The sequence below is a fragment of the Phytophthora ramorum genome, assembly GCF_020800215.1.
Source record: "Phytophthora ramorum isolate Pr-102 chromosome Unknown Phyram_PR-102_s0004, whole genome shotgun sequence".
NCBI classification, from domain to species: Eukaryota; Oomycota; class Peronosporomycetes; order Peronosporales; family Peronosporaceae; genus Phytophthora; species Phytophthora ramorum.
This window is the reverse complement of record NW_027150650.1, coordinates 353,727-372,095: the sequence shown is the minus strand read 5'-3', so window position 1 is coordinate 372,095 and position 18,369 is coordinate 353,727. Positions and strand designations below refer to the sequence as shown.

The 18,369-nt window shown below is 54.9% G+C and overlaps 2 protein-coding genes across 2 annotated transcripts; both read right to left on the bottom strand.

Annotated features, from left to right (window-relative positions):
* Positions 1-1,373: 1,373 nt before the first annotated feature.
* KRP23_4839 (uncharacterized protein) lies at positions 1,374-2,429 on the bottom strand (the record flags this gene model as incomplete). The annotated part of the gene is made up of 1 exon (XM_067895857.1): positions 1,374-2,429. One exon carries the CDS (start codon positions 2,427-2,429, stop codon positions 1,374-1,376), a length of 1,056 nt encoding a protein of 351 aa, XP_067746441.1.
* Positions 2,430-3,548: 1,119 nt separating this feature from the next.
* On the bottom strand, positions 3,549-3,980 carry KRP23_4838 (uncharacterized protein; the record flags this gene model as incomplete). Its single annotated transcript, XM_067889844.1, has 1 exon — positions 3,549-3,980. One exon carries the CDS (start codon positions 3,978-3,980, stop codon positions 3,549-3,551), a length of 432 nt encoding a protein of 143 aa, XP_067746440.1.
* Between the last annotated feature and the right edge of the window lie 14,389 nt (positions 3,981-18,369).

Here is an 18,369-nt window from a genome sequence, read left to right as displayed (position 1 = left end):
CCGGTCGACATTCATAGCAGCAGCCTGTCCAAGGTTTGCTTCACGACTTGTCGAGTGGGGTTACACACACACAAGACCGCGCTGATCAGCGGCGACAGAGGCCACGCACTTTAATCGTTCGGATCATGCGCGCTGATTAAAGGAGACCAGGCCATGCACGCGTCCAAACGTGACGCGATGAACTCTGTGGACAAGATTGGACCAGCAGAGCGCTTGTCATTAGCTGTAGAAACGTTGGTGTTGGTGAAGCTACACAGACGCTCACCCGTGAGCCTCACGCTCGCCTTGACGCAGAAAGAAAGCGCAAGGACAATCAAGTTGTGCTGGCAGAGGCAAACGACTGGAGGTCACGGCGAGATGAGCAAACGACGCGATTTTAGTCGTGTACCGCGCATCCATTTCGTCCACAGGTACTGGAGATGAGCTCGCGGAGTGAATGTGCAACATGATGGTTGTCATGGGAGGCCTTATTAAATGCGGGAATTCGGCGCAAATTACCGCAGCCTTTTTTTTTTAAAATGGCGAAATGACATTCCTCAATTTCGCACCCTACTCGTTGGAATGCATTCTTCACGCAAAGCAGTTCCCCCGTAAGAAATAGTAGCCTGTGATCGCACCATTTCAGTTATAATACGTGCACTGATGCTCTCAACTTATCTTTCATTTTCATGCTGCTGAGCGAATAGCCCACCTCGTCGCCAGCATCACTTAACAAGGCTTGGTCTTGTCTGGGTTAATCAATTTGTCGGTATAGTCGTTGACTTTCGTCGAACCGCCTTCGCGCGCATTGTTTTGAATGCGAGATTTATCCGGGAGCGTTTGTCTGCTCCTTCCAGCACAGCGAGGAACATTAAATCTGATTTTCTTGAGTATGAGCCACCAGCTTTCTGCTGCTCTTGACAATATACTGCATACTGAAGTAACTACTGAACGTCGGCCTATTTTGATTAGAAATCCTGGATAAACTTAATAGTGCGGAGTCATTGCAGCAAACGATTGGCAAGACTTCTACATATAGTAGGATCTTGCAGGATCTTGACAAGGATATGACGACACTCAGTCCTGAAAGCCGGAATTTTGTCGCTCTAAATTTGAGGTTGCTTGCGACCCACGCGCGACTTTGTCCTCATGGAAACTGGAGCGGGCTGCCTTGCCGGATTGGTGTAGCCGATACTAGAAAATAGTTGTTCGTCATGATATTCGCTCGACATTTTGCTGACTATGCAAACCATTGTCATCTTGATCTCCTTGATCATCATGTCAATAGGTTGATGGATGCACTGTTCACAGTTCAAGTCTTTTAAGATCTAAAGTGGCTTCCGCTCACAACAGAAGAAGCAACAGAGAGCGCTGCATACGTTTGTCGCGGCAGCCTAGCTAGCCTCAACAACCTCGGCAGCTTTTTTGGCCTCAGCAGCCTCCTCGGCAGCCTTTTTGGCCTTCTCTGCAGCAGCCCGTTTAGCTTTTATCGGTTGGAAATCCACGAAGTGTCCATAGTGAGTTTCCAGCGCCTTGTACTTCTTGGCAATTTTCGGATGCGGTTTCAGCGCATCAGCGATCTGTTGTTTGGTTCTTCGGTCCTTCAACCAAACTTCAAATTGCTCCGTCATCTTTTTCGTACCATGGTTTTGCAACGCATTTAATGTTGCATCGAGTGTCTTCGTATCCAGCCAGGGGGTGAGTTGTTGGTTGTAAGCGAATCTGGTTCTGTAGCCGTTATATCTGAAGATAATGTCCGTGTTCTTGAAAAAGCCGCCGTTAGCGTGCAGTCGCTTAAGAATCGCTGTTGACAGCTCTTTAGTCTGATGCCACTGAGCGAATAGAGCCATCTCTTCGTCAGGATCCTTCAGTGCAAGCGCGATTTTATCAGGCTTTAACAAGTCGTCGAGTTTCGCCTCATCGATCACGTCGTCGGCTTTCGCCGCATCGATCACCTTGTCAGCTTTCGCCGCATCGATCACCTTGTTAGCTTTCGCCGCATCGATCACCTTGTCAGCATTCGCCGTATTGATCACGTCGTCGGCTTTCGCCGCATCGATCACCTTGTTGGTTTTCGCTGCATTAATCACGTCGTCAAGTTTTGCCGCATCCATCACCTTGTCGCCTTTCACCACATTGATCACGTCGTCAAGTTTCGTTAAGTCAATGCCTCGTTCTTCTTCGCCGGCGCCGGCACCCTCGTTCACGTTCAGGTCACTCATGTCATAACTTCTTAAGAATCGCTTGCTGCTCCCTTCCGGCTGGAAATCATTCACCAGCGTAGATGCTGTCGAGGGGCCGGACACGGGGCCTGCTAATGTTACATTGCTATTAGCGAACGCAGCCGCAAGCAGGACCAAGCACGCACGCATGACTGGTCTTCGCTCGTACGAAATAAATTGTAAAATGAGTCGAGAACAGCAAAGCCCACAGTCTATCATCGTCTCCATCTGGCATGCCTCCGTCAGAGCACACACGTATTACACTATAATAGTGTTCAGAACGGAGCATAACCGAAGAGCTCCATTAGCGGCAAATCATTGGCGTAAAGGGGCATTTTGAAAACCGTACGCTTTTGAAGTATGGGGGAATGTATGCAACTCGTATCCTTACTCGTTACCTCAATACTTCCGTTCTTCTAGACCGCGTTTACCAGACTGTAGCAAGTCTCTCGAAATACCATTCGAATGGGAGTTCGACAAGGCTTTAGACTTTGTGCTCCTGAATCTCGGGCGCGTCTTGATCGTTCTCCTCAATGCGGTCGCGTTTGACCATGATGTCGTGAAAGGCCGTGGGGCCCAGCAGTAGGCCGCTTGCACGAATAAGCAGCCAACTTCGTGTGTATGATCACCCGTACCGCAGCTTGACCACCGTGGGGATCCCTCTCGTGGGCACCATCTTCGCCTATCAGACCACGAACCACAGCATCAACCGGTCGCAGTAGTCATTCACCCGCGCAGGTGGTTTGTCACCCTGCGGACCTCGACGAAGCTCGGGTCGAGCGAGGCCATGTACATGTGAAAGCTATATAGCTCGTTGAAGGCTGCGTAGGCGGACTGCAGCTCCTCCAGCGCCGCGGTGGACGGACCGCTCGCCGCCTACGGCTCACGGAGCGGAGCTTCTTGGATTTGGGAGATCTACAGTCTATGCTCGATTTATTCGTGGCGTCAGCCGCGCAGACTTTTGCGTGAGATACAAGGGCCTTTGGGACAGATGCACGGGAGTTATGGTGCGTATCCTGGAAGGAGGCGGTTCTCTGAGGTCTCTTTCTAGTTGGAGTAGGTCTCGTCAGCATGGCACGCACCCAGGGCAGCCGATTTTAACATGCTCATATCAATAATGAACATACATATCATAAATAAATGCCAAAACCCATCACATATCATAAGCGACGTCAGAATATCATAGCTTACGTACAGATTCATAAACACTTGTATCCGCGCCAGACGTGTTGATGGTCACCTCAGGACCTCTGTCAAAATCCAAGTATTAATAGTCACACGTCACAGGGAAAATATGGTGGACACAAATATGGGCAGCAGAAAATTACTTGTGTTCAGTATGCAGGTCTAAACGTCGGCGAAAGCTACAACTGAGTTCTGGTCGAGAGCTACAGGCCCTTGAGTGAGCGCGGTCCCAGCTAACTGCGCCCTGCATCTTCTGCCGGATGCCACTGCCTTCTTATGCTGCGCTGCCACTTGGCGCTTCAGTCTCCCTGTTGCTGCAGCTTGCTGACGTGCTGCTTTTCGCGCAGCAGTTTCCACCTTGCGTGCAGCTCTTGCTGCCGATGCTTCCTGTTTCGCTTGCTTCTTCGCTTCCGCCGCCGCCACTTTCATCTTGACGGCCGCCTCCATCTCCTTGTATGTCAGCAGCTTGCCCCCGCAGGCGTTGGCATCGACGAAGTCGCCTTTGGGACGCGGTCTCACTGCGGGCTCGATCAGCATAGAGAGTGGCAGACGTGCCACGTGAAGCGTGTCAAGACTCAGCCGGCGCCTCTTCATGGGAGCTTGAACGCGTTTGGAGACAATTTCTCCATTGAAATGAGGCTCCAGAACTGCGTGGTGCCGAACCGGTATCGTCGATGAGCGCTCCTTTCCTGTCGTCCCGCCCCCAACCATCTTCTGTAGCATCACCTCTAGAGACAGCGGGAAAATCCCACTGTCTCTAAAGCCGCGTCTCACATTGGCTGACGAAAAGGCAGTTTCAAACGGCCCGCATGCCATGCGCGCAACGTCGTCTTTGACTGGAAGGCCCCCTCCCTGTAGCGGGAAATCTCGAACTGCCGCGTTATACAACGCTTTGTATGGTTGAAAAACTCCGACATCCAAAGTCTGCAGAAAGTGGCAGCCCGGCGTCAGCTTCGTCCGAGATGTACACTAGTTGGGGGCCACGTCTGCAGGAGATCGGCACAACGCCGCGAATTCGAAGACGAAGCGACTCGCGTGTCACTCCAAAACGCCCGGCTGCTTCGCGAATGTACATGCCAGCATCAACGGCGTCGATAGCATGCTGGTAGCGCTCAGTCATGGCACTTTGGAGTTATCGGGGTAGAAGAGCTGCAGCATTTTGGTCGGAGAATGACGAATGTCTTGGAGGCTCTAACGTTCATAAAATGGCTCACTCAGGCATGGGCGAGAGCTTTAAATGCACGGAGACCTATCCTCTTCCTCACCAGTGAATTTGGTACTAGTAAGACAAGTTTTGTGGGTGGTATGAATGGCTGGACACAAGGGCTTGTTTTGCATATTGACTTGGTTTTGTATACTTCTCCAAAACCATAATCATGTCCAGACCATCAATATGTCTGGCGCGGATAGGAGCCTCCCAACACCAACCGTTGCAGCTTTGGCTACCCCCGAGAGTGTTCTACCGCTTTTCAATATCATTTTTCAACACACCAACAACAACAACCCCCTCCTCTCTCCGAGCACCTCCAAGCGATGGCTATCGCCTCCCGCCCTGTCCACCTGGCGTTCACACCAGCCCAGATCACTAGTTTCTTTTTCAGCTGTGCCGTGATGACTTCGATGATGCAGCGGGGCTGCCGTAGCTTGCGTCAGAGGAAGACGTAGACTCTCAGAGTCTTAGTTCGGTTGTAATCCTAGGTTCTATACCAGAACCAAGTACAGTCTGTAGATATGCGATCTACAGACTCCTATAGTTATTAATACCTTAAATAAGGCTAATAGACATTAGACTTCAAAACGTGAACTGATTTTTATTGTTGTTATTCGCGGCAAGGCCGCCAGTGGGGTAAATGTATAACACTCACTATCTACCATAGTGGAGCCTAGTAATATGCATGACGGGTGGCTGTGAGGCCACCAACCTAAGTCTCGTGTACACACACCAACTTGGGTGTGCACACCATTTGTGTGAAACACACTATTCGTGTACGATACACTAACGGGTACGTGTAACCCCGTTACACCCTCCCTCACCAGACTGTTGACACCACGTGTCGACACTCGTCACTTTCCCTCATCAGAGGTATCGCTGCTTGGTCTTCGGACCTCGCTCAAGAACTTTCCAAGTTCAACAAGCGCACCACGCCCGTGGATCATCGATGGCTGGCAGCCAGAAAGCTTCTTGGTCTGTTGACCGTACTCCACGCTCCGCGTCTTTATCTCCCGGGCACAGCCCACGACAAGCAGCAGCACTGAGTGCCAACCGCAGCCCACGCTCCGCCTCGTCGCCGCCCGGGCACAGCCCGCCTAACTCGTCCGCACGTAGTGCTTCCTCGGCCGCTGGCCACAACGCATCGGCGCCTGTGGCGAGAACCACGCTCTCTGTGGCGGAGTATTACTCCAAGCAGCAGCTTAAACAAGCTCGCGTCGCTATGTCGGCCCCGAAAAGCTCAGCAGACGCGCCGAAGCCGCGTATTCGCCGCGCGAATGAAACCCTCTTTGAAGGCCTCGAAGAGGGAGAGGAGGTCGACTACGGCAGTGATACCTGCCTCCGGGAAGAGGATGAGGAGCCTCCACGGGGTCGCACGACCGATAAGCGTGACCTACGCACGCCCAATCCGTTCGTAGAACGTAGCGACGCTGTGTCAGGTCTGACCGCGTTGCGGACAACGTCGTCACTCCCGTCGCGAGACGAGGACGAGCCTATGGAGGCCAACGTTGTCTCCAACAACCTCGACGAGGTCCAAAGCCAGCAACTGGCCGCGATGGAAGAGGCGCCCCGCGCCCAGCGTCCGATAGCACGGCCTCTGCTCCACCCGAGCCGCCGTGACTACGGCTTTGAGCCACGCGACCCCAACGAAGTGGCTCGCCTTGCGGCGTCGCAACTGTTGAATGACTATGTCATCGGACCCGCGGTCCATTCCAACGAAGAGGTCGCTCAGCGAGAAGACCTCCGTCAGAGGTTGCTAACGCCTCAGCTTACCACTCAACGCGAGTACCGTGAGCGCCTGCAGCTCCAAGCCCGGGGGGCGTCCGTGCCGCAAATGCGGACGTATCCAGTGGTCCTACTGGCTGGCGAACGCCAGGAGCAGGATGTCGCTCAATTCTGTTAGAGGGTGCTGCGTGTGCATGTGCGAGTGTGCACCAGGTGTGGGTGCAAGGTGTGTGTGCGTGCGCGTGCCTCTACGTGTGTGCGGGGGGGGGCTTTGTGGCGGCGTCAAGTGCTCATGATGAGACGCGCAGGTTGCGTGCGCGTGAGAACAAGCGTGTGGGAGCGTGTCCAAGTGCTCAAGCGGCGTGGACATGCGTGTGGGTGCATAGTAGGAGTTACATATGTAGGAGTAGGGTGTGCGTGACTTTGGTCATGCAGTATGGTGTAGTGGGATAAGTGCCGGATCTTTGATCCGAAGGGTGTGGGTTCGAGTCCCCACATGGACGTTTTTCTTTTTGCCGACAAGAGAGCGTAGGAGGCAGGCTAGCAGCTAAAACTCACTCAATCAATCTCACTTTTGGTTTTGCAATCTCGGCCCGAAGCCGTCTTCTAAGCCTTCAACTCTCCGCAGCTCGTAGCCCAACTTCCTTTTGGTTATGAGCCCAAGTACCGACACCAAGTTCAAGGTCGAGCCTTTCGACGGCTCGAACTACTCGCTGTGGAGCTACAAGATGAAGATGTACCTGATGTCCAAGGGATTGTGGGAAGCTGTCTCCGGGGAAGCCGGATCGACGGCGAAGGAGCAACAAGCGCACGCGGCGATTGTGCTCAACCTGAACGACTCGCAGTTGATGCACGTGGTGACGTCCACGACTGCGAAGGAGGCGTGGGACACGTTGAAGAAGTTCCACAAGACTCAAGACATGGCGAACCGGCTGTGGCTCAAGGAAAAGTTCTCGGCGTTCAAGTTCACGGCGTCCTCCGTCGGCAAGCACGTGACGGAGTTGGAGAAGCTCGTGATGGAGATGAAGAACGCGGGGTGTGAGCCAACTGAGGAAGACGTCTTCGCGACGATGCTGCGGAGTCTGCCATCGAGCTACGAGGCTCTGGTTCAAGCGTTTCGCATGTCAGTGAGTGAGTTCAAGCTTGCAGACCTGGTGAGCAAGCTGATTGCGGAAGAAGTGCGTCAGAAGGACTCGAACCGCATCGAAGAGGCGACTGCGCTTCTTGCCGGCAAGGGCAATGGGAAGCAGCAGCAGAAGAAGAAGAACCCACGCGGGATGCGCAAGAAGGGGCCCTTCGGGAAGTGTTTCAACTGTGGCAAGCCTGGCCACTATGCGCGGGATTGCCGTTCCGAGGCAAGTCCCGATGAAGATGTCCAAGACCAGTCGAACGTTGCGTTCCACGTGACGGAAGCTTTTGCTAGCGAGTGCTGGGTGATGGACAGCGGTGCTTCGGCACACATGTGCAAGACACGCGACGCGTTTCAAGAGTACTCGGGTGTAAAGACTGCGCGCACCATATCGAGCGCAAAGAGCAGCGCGAGCTTGAAGATTCTCGGGGTTGGAACAGTTGTTCTGCGTGTCTGGACTGGTAGTGCGTGGATAAACGCGCGACTGGAAAACACACTGCACGTTCAAGATTTGAACAAGAACCTGTTCTCTCTCACGGCTGCAACGGCACGCGGCATGACCGTGACTATGGACAGCGAGCAGTGCGTTGTGAAACGCGGCAGCCAAGTGGTGGCGACGGGCAGGAAGCAAGGCAAGCTGATGTTCCTCAACATTGAGGGCGGCGACGAGTGCCATGCGGCTGAAGACAATATGGATTTGTGGCACCGGCGACTCGGCCACGCGTCTTTCGGCACGCTGAACCCCATGATCAAGGACGGGAAACTCAAGGGTGCGCTGGCAGAGCCTGGAACCGTGTGTGGCGTGTGTGCGACTGCGAAGCAGGCACGCAAGCCTTTCAAGTCGACCAAGGAGGGACTCGAAGCCAGGGAGAGCGCACGCAAGGACACCACTGTGTGCTCTGATGTGTTGGGGCCCGTCACTCCTGCATCCAAGTCGGGCTACAAGTACATTGTGAGCTTCATCATGATGAAGAGTCGCTTTGTGACAATCTACCCACTGCGCAAGAAGAGCGAAGTGTGTGAGGCGTTCAAGAAGTTTCTCAAGGAGGCAGAAACAAGTGCGGGCATCAAGGTCAAGGTGCTACGCAGTGACAACGGCGGTGAATACTGCAACGCGGGGATGGTGGCTCTGTGCGACGAGAAGACCATCAAGCAAGAGTTCACGGTGCCTTACAACCCGCAACAGAACGGCATGGCAGAGCGGATGAACCGTACGCTGGTCGAAATGACACGCTGCATGCTGGAGGAGAGCGGGATGGACAAGTCGTACTGGTGCGAGGCCATCATGACAGCTGCAGACATTCGGAACGTGTTGCCTAACACGTCAAGCCCACACGCAAGCCCATTCCAGCTGGTTTTCAAGAGGGCGCCACGTCTGGAGCACATGCGCGTTTTTGGGACCGAGTGCTACGCCCATGTGACCAAGCAGAAACGCAAAAAGCTAGACAACTCGGGGATCAAGTGCGTGTTTCTCGGCTACGCCAAGCAACACAAAGCATATCGACTCCTGGACCCCAGCGACGGATCGATCGTGATTTCAAGGTGTGTGACGTTTGCTGAAGCGCCACCGGTCACAATGGCGAAGACGCGCAACCAGGAGGTGATCGACATCATCGACAACGATGAAGAAGAGGAGCGCACCGAAGAACCCAGTGTTGACGACGGTTTCAGCACGCCCCCGACACGCCCACTCCACGAACCCGAGGAGCACAGCGGTCCGACCGGATCTGTGCCAACGCGTGGCTCTAGCACGCCAGGGAGAGACGGCGAAGAGGAGTGGATGGTGCGTCCGGCACGCAAAAGGCGTGGAGTCGTGCGCTACCAAGACGAATTTCCCGGGACTCGAAGGGGTGAGTTCAACCTGGACGACTACGAGGCTGAGTTCGATTCCCTCTACTGCTTCCTCACCGAAGACGACGACGGTGAGCGCGCGGTGTCGTACGATGAAGTCATGCGGAGCAAGTACAAGGACGAATGGCTGCGCGCCATGGAAAGCGAAATGAAGTCGCTTGAGGATCACCGCACCTGGAAGTTGGTGGACATGCCGTCAGACAAGAAGGCGATCGGGTGCAAGTGGGTGTTCCGTATCAAGCGTGACCCGAGCGGGAAGATCATCAAGTTCAAGGCTCGTCTTGTGGCGAAGGGCTTCACGCAACGTCCAGGGGTCGACTACACGGAGACTTTCGCTCCTGTAGCACGCAAAGAGTCCATCAACACGGCGGTGGCGATTGCAGCAGAGGAAGACATGGAGGCTGAAAATGTGGATGTGGACACCGCGTTTCTCTACGGCGACGTTGAAGAGGAGCTCTATATGGACCAGCCGGACGGATTTGAAGACCAAGTCAACCCAACCAAGAAGTGCCTGTTGATGCAAGCGCTTTACGGCACGAAGCAAGCGGCACGCCAATGGAACAGCAAGCTGAACAAGCACCTGGAGGGCCAAGGTTTCCATCGGTCAGCGGCGGATCCGTGTGTGTATGTTCGGCGTTCGGACTCGAAGTTCAGCATCATTATCGTCTACGTGGACGACCTCATGATCTTCAGCAGGACGAAAGCGGAGATCGGTGAGATCAAGAAGGCGCTGAAGCGCGAGTTCAGCATCAAGGAGCTCGGTGAGCTGAAGTACTGTCTCGGCATCGAGATCCACCGCAACCGCGACGACAAGACCATCGTCATGAATCAGCGAGCGTATATTCAACGACTCGCGGAGAAGTTCGGCGTGGAAAAGTGCAAGGCAGTGCACACACCAGCGGACAGCAACTCGAAGCTGGTGAAGCCGGCAGAAGACGAAGTTTTCGTGCCCAGGTACCCGTATCGCGAGTTGGTGGGGGCTTTGATGTACCTCGCAACTTGTACGCGCCCGGACATTGCTCAAGCTGTGGGTGAAGTGGCCAAGTTTTGCGAGCGGTACAACAAGTCTCACTGGGTGGCTGCGAAGCGGATTTTGAAGTACTTGAAGACCACTCAGGACCTGGGACTCGTGTTCAACGGCGGGACTAAGGGAGAGCTGATCGGCTACGCGGATGCGAGCTGGGCAGGTGATTTGGACACCCGGCGCTCGACTACTGGCTATGTGTTCTTCCTGAACGGGAGTGCAATTTCGTGGAAGTCGAAACGGCAACCGACAGTGGCAACCTCGAGCACGGAGGCAGAGTACATGGCACTGTACAACGCCACTCAAGAGGCAGTGTGGCTGCGTCAGCTACTACTGGACGTGGGGTGTGAGTGTGTGGCTGCGACTACCATTTTTCAGGACAACCAAGGTTGCATTGCGCTGGCCAAGAACCCAGCGTACCACTCACGCACCAAGCACATCGACTTGAAGTATCACTTCTTGCGCGAGAAGGTGGAAGACAAGGTCATCGTGCTCGAGTACAAACCGACAGACGAGATGATCGCAGACGGGTTTACCAAGGCACTGGCGCGACCCAAGCACCGCCAGTTTCTCGTCGGACTCGGCATGGACGCCTAAGACGCCAAGCGCATCAAGGGAGAGTGTTAGAGGGTGCTGCGTGTGCATGTGCGAGTGTGCACCAGGTGTGGGTGCAAGGCGTGTGTGCGTGCGCGTGCCTCTACGTGTGTGCGGGGGGGGCTTTGTGGCGGCGTCAAGTGCTCATGATGAGACGCGCAGGTTGCGTGCGCGTGAGAACAAGCGTGTGGGAGCGTGTCCAAGTGCTCAAGCGGCGTGGACATGCGTGTGGGTGCATAGTAGGAGATACATATGTAGGAGTAGGGTGTGCGTGACTTTGGTCATGCAGTATGGTGTAGTGGGTTAAGTGCCGGATCTTTGATCCGAAGGGTGTGGGTTCGAGTCCCCACATGGACGTTTTTCTTTTTGCCGACAAGAGAGCGTAGGAGGCAGGCTAGCAGCTAAAACTCACTCAATCAATCTCACTTTTGGTTTTGCAATCTCGGCCCGAAGCCGTCTTCTAAGCCTTCAACTCTCCGCAGCTCGTAGCCCAACTTCCTTTTAATTCGAGCTCTGGGTGGAAGGTGTAATGGGTCTGCTTAGACCCACTACTTAAGCTTACACGTGTGCGCACGTGTATGAGGAAGCGTAGGAGTAATTTACTTAAGTTCAGTATTCTTGTATCCACAAGTATACTTAAACCAAGATAAATGAACCAAACGAAAGCTTTGGTGGTAAATGAGAACTGTATTGATTGTAAATGGGGTTTCCTCCTAAAACTGATATTTCTAATGAGAGGTTCTGCCATTGGATGGCTGGCAGAACCCCTATCTATTGAATGACTCTCATTGGTAGAAAGGTGTTACTTTCTACCAGTCATATGCCTTTTGCTATGGATGTGGACCACCCTGTGGTGGTCACCTGAATGTATGCCTTAGTGTATGTTGCACTAAGGTAGGAGGTGAACCGAATGTGTAGCCCCGCTACAGAAGGGGCTCGTAAGCTCTCTTCCATTGTCGCGCTGCAAGCTAGCTTCAAGAAGGACGACGTCCTGTTAGAGCGTTGGCTCCGGTTCTCGTTCGCGAAGTTAAAGGCGAAACGCCAACTTCCTTCGGGCCTCCAGCCCCGCCCTGCGCGGGCTCCTCAACATGATCCTCCGAGCTCTGCAGACCTTCCACAAGGTGTATCGTCGGCTGCAGCAGCCCAGGGTCAAAGCTTGAGCTCAGCTGTTGACCTCCTCGCTCCCCGACCTACTGCCGGGAAGCGGGTGGCGACCGACGCGCCCCCAGGGCGCCGTCGATCGTTTCGATCAAAAGCGTCCACGACGTCAGGGCAGTCTTGCCGGAGGGGTACCTCAAACTCCCATGAGTTCTGCGAGTGGGGGTACCGTCGCCACTTCACCAGATACTGGTATTGATTTTGGCGGCGACGCCGAGCCACAATCCGTTCCACATGGAAGTGGCGATTGCCCTGCTCATCGAGCAACGCCGGTGGCGGACGCTGAGTTGCACTGGGTGCATCGTTCGGAGCTTGAGGACGCTTGGAACGCGATGGGATCGCTGCGCCGGAAGGTCGTACGTCTCCGTGAGACTCTCCATCAGGCCGAGAACGCCTATGATCGCTCATGGCATGAGATTGATCAGCTCCGGGAGCGCGTCGACTGGTTCGAGGCCCCAGCTGCGCTGGCGAACCGGGTCTCCGACCTTGAGCGAGGTCTGGCGAGGTTGGAGGGTCAAGTCGACCTTCTGCTGCGACTTCAGCAGGGTGCTGTGGCTGCGCCACCTGTGCACGTCCCGGTGCCAGCGCCTCCGCGCTCACCCGCGCTGGGTCCCGGTACGGCTTGAGCAAGCCCACATAAAACACCGGATGGGTGTGCATCTTCTTCGGGAGGTTGAGCGTATACGCTAGGCCCTTCTTGGCCATGACTTTGAAAGGTCCGATGAAGCGTGGGCGCAGCTTCGTCTTGAAGACCGCAGAAACTGCATGTATAGGTAGGTTTTTTGCGTTTAATAAAACCAAGTCTCCGACTGCGTAACTTTCAATGTTACCTCTGCCCCTGGCATCTGCATTTTCCTTTTGTTGGTCTTGGCTCTCAGCCATAGCGTCACGTACGTGTCGAAGTACACTCAGACGCGTTGACAGAAACTCGTCAACCTGTTTACGAACAGTGAGAGGGCTGACATCAGCAAGCCGACCGGCTATCTCTCCCCCACCAAGCCCGGAACCGCGGAGTGGTAGCGTCAACGGGACGCGAGGGTGGGTGAGGCCATTCACGTAGAACGGGGTAAAGCCTGTGGAGGCATGAACAGCATTATTCAATGCGAAATCCACGAGTGGAAGCATGGTGCTCCAACGCTTGGGCGTTTCGACGCAAACGCTGCGGAGGACGTCCTCCACAACGCGATTAACGCGCTCGGTCTGACCATCGGTCTGTGGATGATCCGTTGTGGACATGTCCAATCGGGTGCCCAGCACCTTGAAGACGGACGACCAGAACTTACCCGTGAAACGGGGGTCTCTATCCGAGACGATCGACTCGGGCAGCCCGTGCTGGCGGAAAACCCGGTCGATAAACAGCTTGGCTGTACCTTTACCATCAATGGTGTCCGGCACCGCCGCTAGATGAGCCATCTTGCTCAAAAGGTCGACAAAGACCACGATGCCCGTGTTGCCATCCGAGTCCTTCGGAAGGCCGAACACAAAGTCCATACTCATGGACTCCCAACACCCAGAGGGTACAGGCAAGCTTGCCAGCGGCGCGGCCGCATGCGGTGAGGGCTTCACCCGCTGACACGTCTCACACGTGCGCACATACGTGCTCGTCCACTTGTAAAGCTTGGGCCACCAATACGAGAGGCTCACAGAGCCATAGGTCTTTTCACGACCAAGGTGGCCACTAAGCGCAGTATCGTGTGCCTCATAGAGGATACGATATTTCAGATCCTCATCGTGAGGGACCACAATACGTGGAGTATCCTCCGGATCGGTGCTGTAATACAGCAGGCCACCATCAAGCGAATATCGATGCAGCCTCGCGCGTAAGCGCGCCGACAGCTTACAGTCCGAGTATTCAAACTCCTTGCTCCCAAGAGCACGTAGCAGAGCGACACACATGTCGTCACGCGCATACGCAGCGCGGATCAAGTCCGTCACGGACGACGTCACAGTCGTGGCATGAGATAACTCATAGTCGGGTCTGCGGGACAGCGCGTCCGCTAACCCGTTCTGCCTGCCAGGCTTGTACTTCACCTCGAAGTTGTACTCCGCAAAGAAGGAGAGCCAGCGGGCCATCCTCTGCGAGAGGTGAGGCGACTGAGTCGCAGTGCGTAGTGACGCATGATCAGTAAAGATGACAAATGGCTTAGAGCCTAGCAGGTGAACCCTGAATTTGACTAGAGCATACTTCATTGCAAGTAGCTCCTTGTCATGAACTGGATAGTTCTTCTCTGCAGCTTTAAGCTGGCGAGACTCAAACGCAATTACGCGTTCACGCCCTTCAGTGTCTGCTTGCAGCAGTGCACAACCGATGGCAAAGTCCGATGCGTCACAGACGACACTAAACGGACGATCGGGGTCTGGCAACGCCAGGATCGGCGCGTGTAGGAGACTCTCCTTAACCGCCTCGAAGGCAACTTGATGCTCGGTGTCCCAGGCCCACTCCGCATCCTTCTTGAGGAGATTGGACAATGGCCGAGCCATATCAGCGTAGTTCTCGCTGTACTTATGCAAATAGTTGGCGAGGCCAAGCCACTTGCGTAAGTCTTTTTGGTTCTTGGGAACCGGCCAGTCAACAATGGCTTTGACCTTAGAGGGATCCGCTCGAAGGCCGCGCTTCCCGATGAAGCACCCTAAGAAGGGGATCTCTTCAGCACCGAAGATGCATTTGGATGCGTTAGCGTACAAATTATTAGTGCGCATGCACTCGAGCACCGCTCGCAAATGGTCTATGTGGTTGTCCACATCTGACTTCCCGTGCTCGGCACGATTGTGGACGAAAATGTCGTCGAAGTATGTCTGTGCATACGCCCGATGGGGCCGGAAGAGCTGCGTCACTAGACGATTGAACGTCGCGGGCGCGTTCGACAGCCCCTGGGGCATCACCAACCACTCCCAGAGCATCCCGCTCGGGGTGCTGACCGCTGTCAGCGGAATGTCGCTCGCACGCATGAGCAACTGGTAATAACCATCGACTAAGTCGAGCGCACTGTATGCTGTGCATCCAACCATGTTGTTCTGGAGAACATCCTTCCTAGGAATAGGCGTCTGCGCCGGAATGGTGGCGGCATTGAGCTTATTGAAAGCGTGGACAATGCGCCACTTGCCGTTTGACTTTCTGACACAGAATGTCGGCGTCGAGTGCGGAGACTTGCTCTCGCGCACCATGCCCGCCTCGTGTTTCGCACGGAAGAACGCGTCAATGACGTCACACTGCTCCCTTGGCAAGGGCCACTGCCTTGTTACGCAGTATTTGGTTCCAGGGACCAGGTCAATCTCATGACGCACGCCTCGATCTGGAGGTAGGCCAGAAGGCGGATCGTTGGAAACGACATCTTGGTATTCCTTAACCAAGGGATAGTACGGATCTGAAGGATCCTTCAGGATCGCCGATCCACTACGCGCACTAAGCGCCTGCTTCGTGTCCTCCAGGACTGTTTCGTCCATAAGGGACGACGAGTTTAACTCATCTTCAGGTCGTATAAAAGCGACCTCGGCTAATTCGCCCGCCTTTAAGGCCTCGCCGAACTCGGCAATTGACATTTCGTCCAGCTCTAGCAGAGCATCTGCGGCGGGAACAGCCTCAAGGCTGACGTCGCCAGCGACCTCGCCGGTCACTCCATTAACGAGTGTATATAGCTGTTCGCTATCCACCACCCCCGACACTTGCTGTGTCATAACAGACGCTTTGCGTCTCGCAGCTGCCACACGGCGTCGCTGCCGTCTCCTCGCGGAGACCATACGCCTCGGGGAAAAAGGAAGTTGGGCTACGAGCTGCGGAGAGTTGAAAGCTTAGAAGACGGCTTCGGGCCGAGATTGCAAAACCAAAAGTGAGATTGATTGAGTGAGTTTTAGCTGCTAGCCTGCCTCCTACGCTCTCTTGTCGGCAAAAAGAAAAACGTCCATGTGGGGACTCGAACCCACACCCTTCGGATCAAAGATCCGGCACTTAACCCACTACACCATACTGCATGACCAAAGTCACGCACACCCTACTCCTACATATGTATCTCCTACTATGCACCCACACGCATGTCCACGCCGCTTGAGCACTTGGACACGCTCCCACACGCTTGTTCTCACGCGCACGCAACCTGCGCGTCTCATCATGAGCACTTGACGCCGCCACAAATCCCCCCGCACACGCGTAGAGGCACGCGCACGCACACACGCCTTGCACCCACACCTGGTGCACACACGCACATGCACACGCAGCACCCTCTAACACTCTCCCTTGATGCGCTGTGCTTGGCGTCTTAGGCGTCCATGCCGAGTCCGACGAGAAACTGGCGGTGCTTGGGTCGTGCCAGTGCCTTGGTAAACCCGTCTGCGATCATCTCGTCTGTCGGCTTGTACTCGAGCACGATGACCTTGTCTTCCACCTTCTCGCGCAAGAAGTGATACTTCAAGTCGATGTGCTTGGTGCGTGAGTGGTACGCTGGGTTCTTGGCCAGCGCAATGCAACCTTGGTTGTCCTGAAAAATGGTAGTCGCACCCACACACTCACACCCCACGTCCAGTAGTAGCTGACGCAGCCACACTGCCTCTTGAGTGGCGTTGTACAGTGCCATGTACTCTGCCTCCGTGCTCGAGGTTGCCACTGTCGGTTGCCGCTTCGACTTCCACGAAATTGCACTCCCGTTCAGGAAGAACACGTAGCCAGTAGTCGAGCGCCGGGTGTCCAAATCACCTGCCCAGTTCGCATCCGCGTAGCCGATCAGCTCTCCCTTAGTCCCGCCGTTGAACACGAGTCCCAGATCCTGAGTGGTCTTCAAGTACTTCAAAATCCGCTTCGCAGCCACCCAGTGAGACTTGTTGTACCGCTCGCAAAACTTGGCCACTTCACCCACAGCTTGAGCAATGTCCGGGCGCGTACAAGTTGCGAGGTACATCAAAGCCCCCACCAACTCGCGATACGGGTACCTGGGCACGAAATCTTCGTCTTCTGACGGCTTCACCAGCTTCGAGTTGCTGTCCGCTGGTGTGTGCACTGCCTTGCACTTTTCCACGCCGAACTTCTCCGCGAGTCGTTGAATATACGCTCGCTGATTCATGACGATGGTCTTGTCGTCGCGGTTGCGGTGGATCTCGATGCCGAGACAGTACTTCAGCTCACCGAGCTCCTTGATGCTGAACTCGCGCTTCAGCGCCTTCTTGATCTCACCGATCTCCGCTTTCGTCCTGCTGAAGATCATGAGGTCGTCCACGTAGACGATAATGATGCTGAACTTCGAGTCCGAACGCCGAACATACACACACGGATCCGCCGCTGACCGATGGAAACCTTGGCCCTCCAGGTGCTTGTTCAGCTTGCTGTTCCATTGGCGTGCCGCTTGCTTCGTGCCGTAAAGCGCTTGCATCAACAGGCACTTCTTGGTTGGGTTGACTTGGTCTTCAAATCCGTCCGGCTGGTCCATATAGAGCTCCTCTTCAACGTCGCCGTAGAGAAACGCGGTGTCCACATCCACATTTTCAGCCTCCATGTCTTCCTCTGCTGCAATCGCCACCGCCGTGTTGATGGACTCTTTGCGTGCTACAGGAGCGAAAGTCTCCGTGTAGTCGACCCCTGGACGTTGCGTGAAGCCCTTCGCCACAAGACGAGCCTTGAACTTGATGATCTTCCCGCTCGGGTCACGCTTGATACGGAACACCCACTTGCACCCGATCGCCTTCTTGTCTGACGGCATGTCCACCAACTTCCAGGTGCGGTGATCCTCAAGCGACTTCATTTCGCTTTCCATGGCGCGCAGCCATTCGTCCTTGTACTTGCTCCGCATGACTTCATCGTACGACACCGCGCGCTCACCGTCGTCGTCTTCGGTGAGGAAGCAGTAGAGGGAATCGAACTCAGCCTCGTAGTCGTCCAGGTTGAACTCACCCCTTCGAGTCCCGGGAAATTCGTCTTGGTAGCGCACGACTCCACGCCTTTTGCGTGCCGGACGCACCATCCACTCCTCTTCGCCGTCTCTCCCTGGCGTGCTAGAGCCACGCGTTGGCACAGATCCGGTCGGACCGCTGTGCTCCTCGGGTTCGTGGAGTGGGCGTGTCGGGGGCGTGCTGAAACCGTCGTCAACACTGGGTTCTTCGGTGCGCTCCTCTTCTTCATCGTTGTCGATGATGTCGATCACCTCCTGGTTGCGCGTCTTCGCCATTGTGACCGGTGGCGCTTCAGCAAACGCCACACTCCTTGAAATCACGATCGATCCGTCGCTGGGGTCCAGGAGTCGATATGCTTTGTGTTGCTTGGCGTAGCCGAGAAACACGCACTTGATCCCCGAGTTGTCTAGCTTTTTGC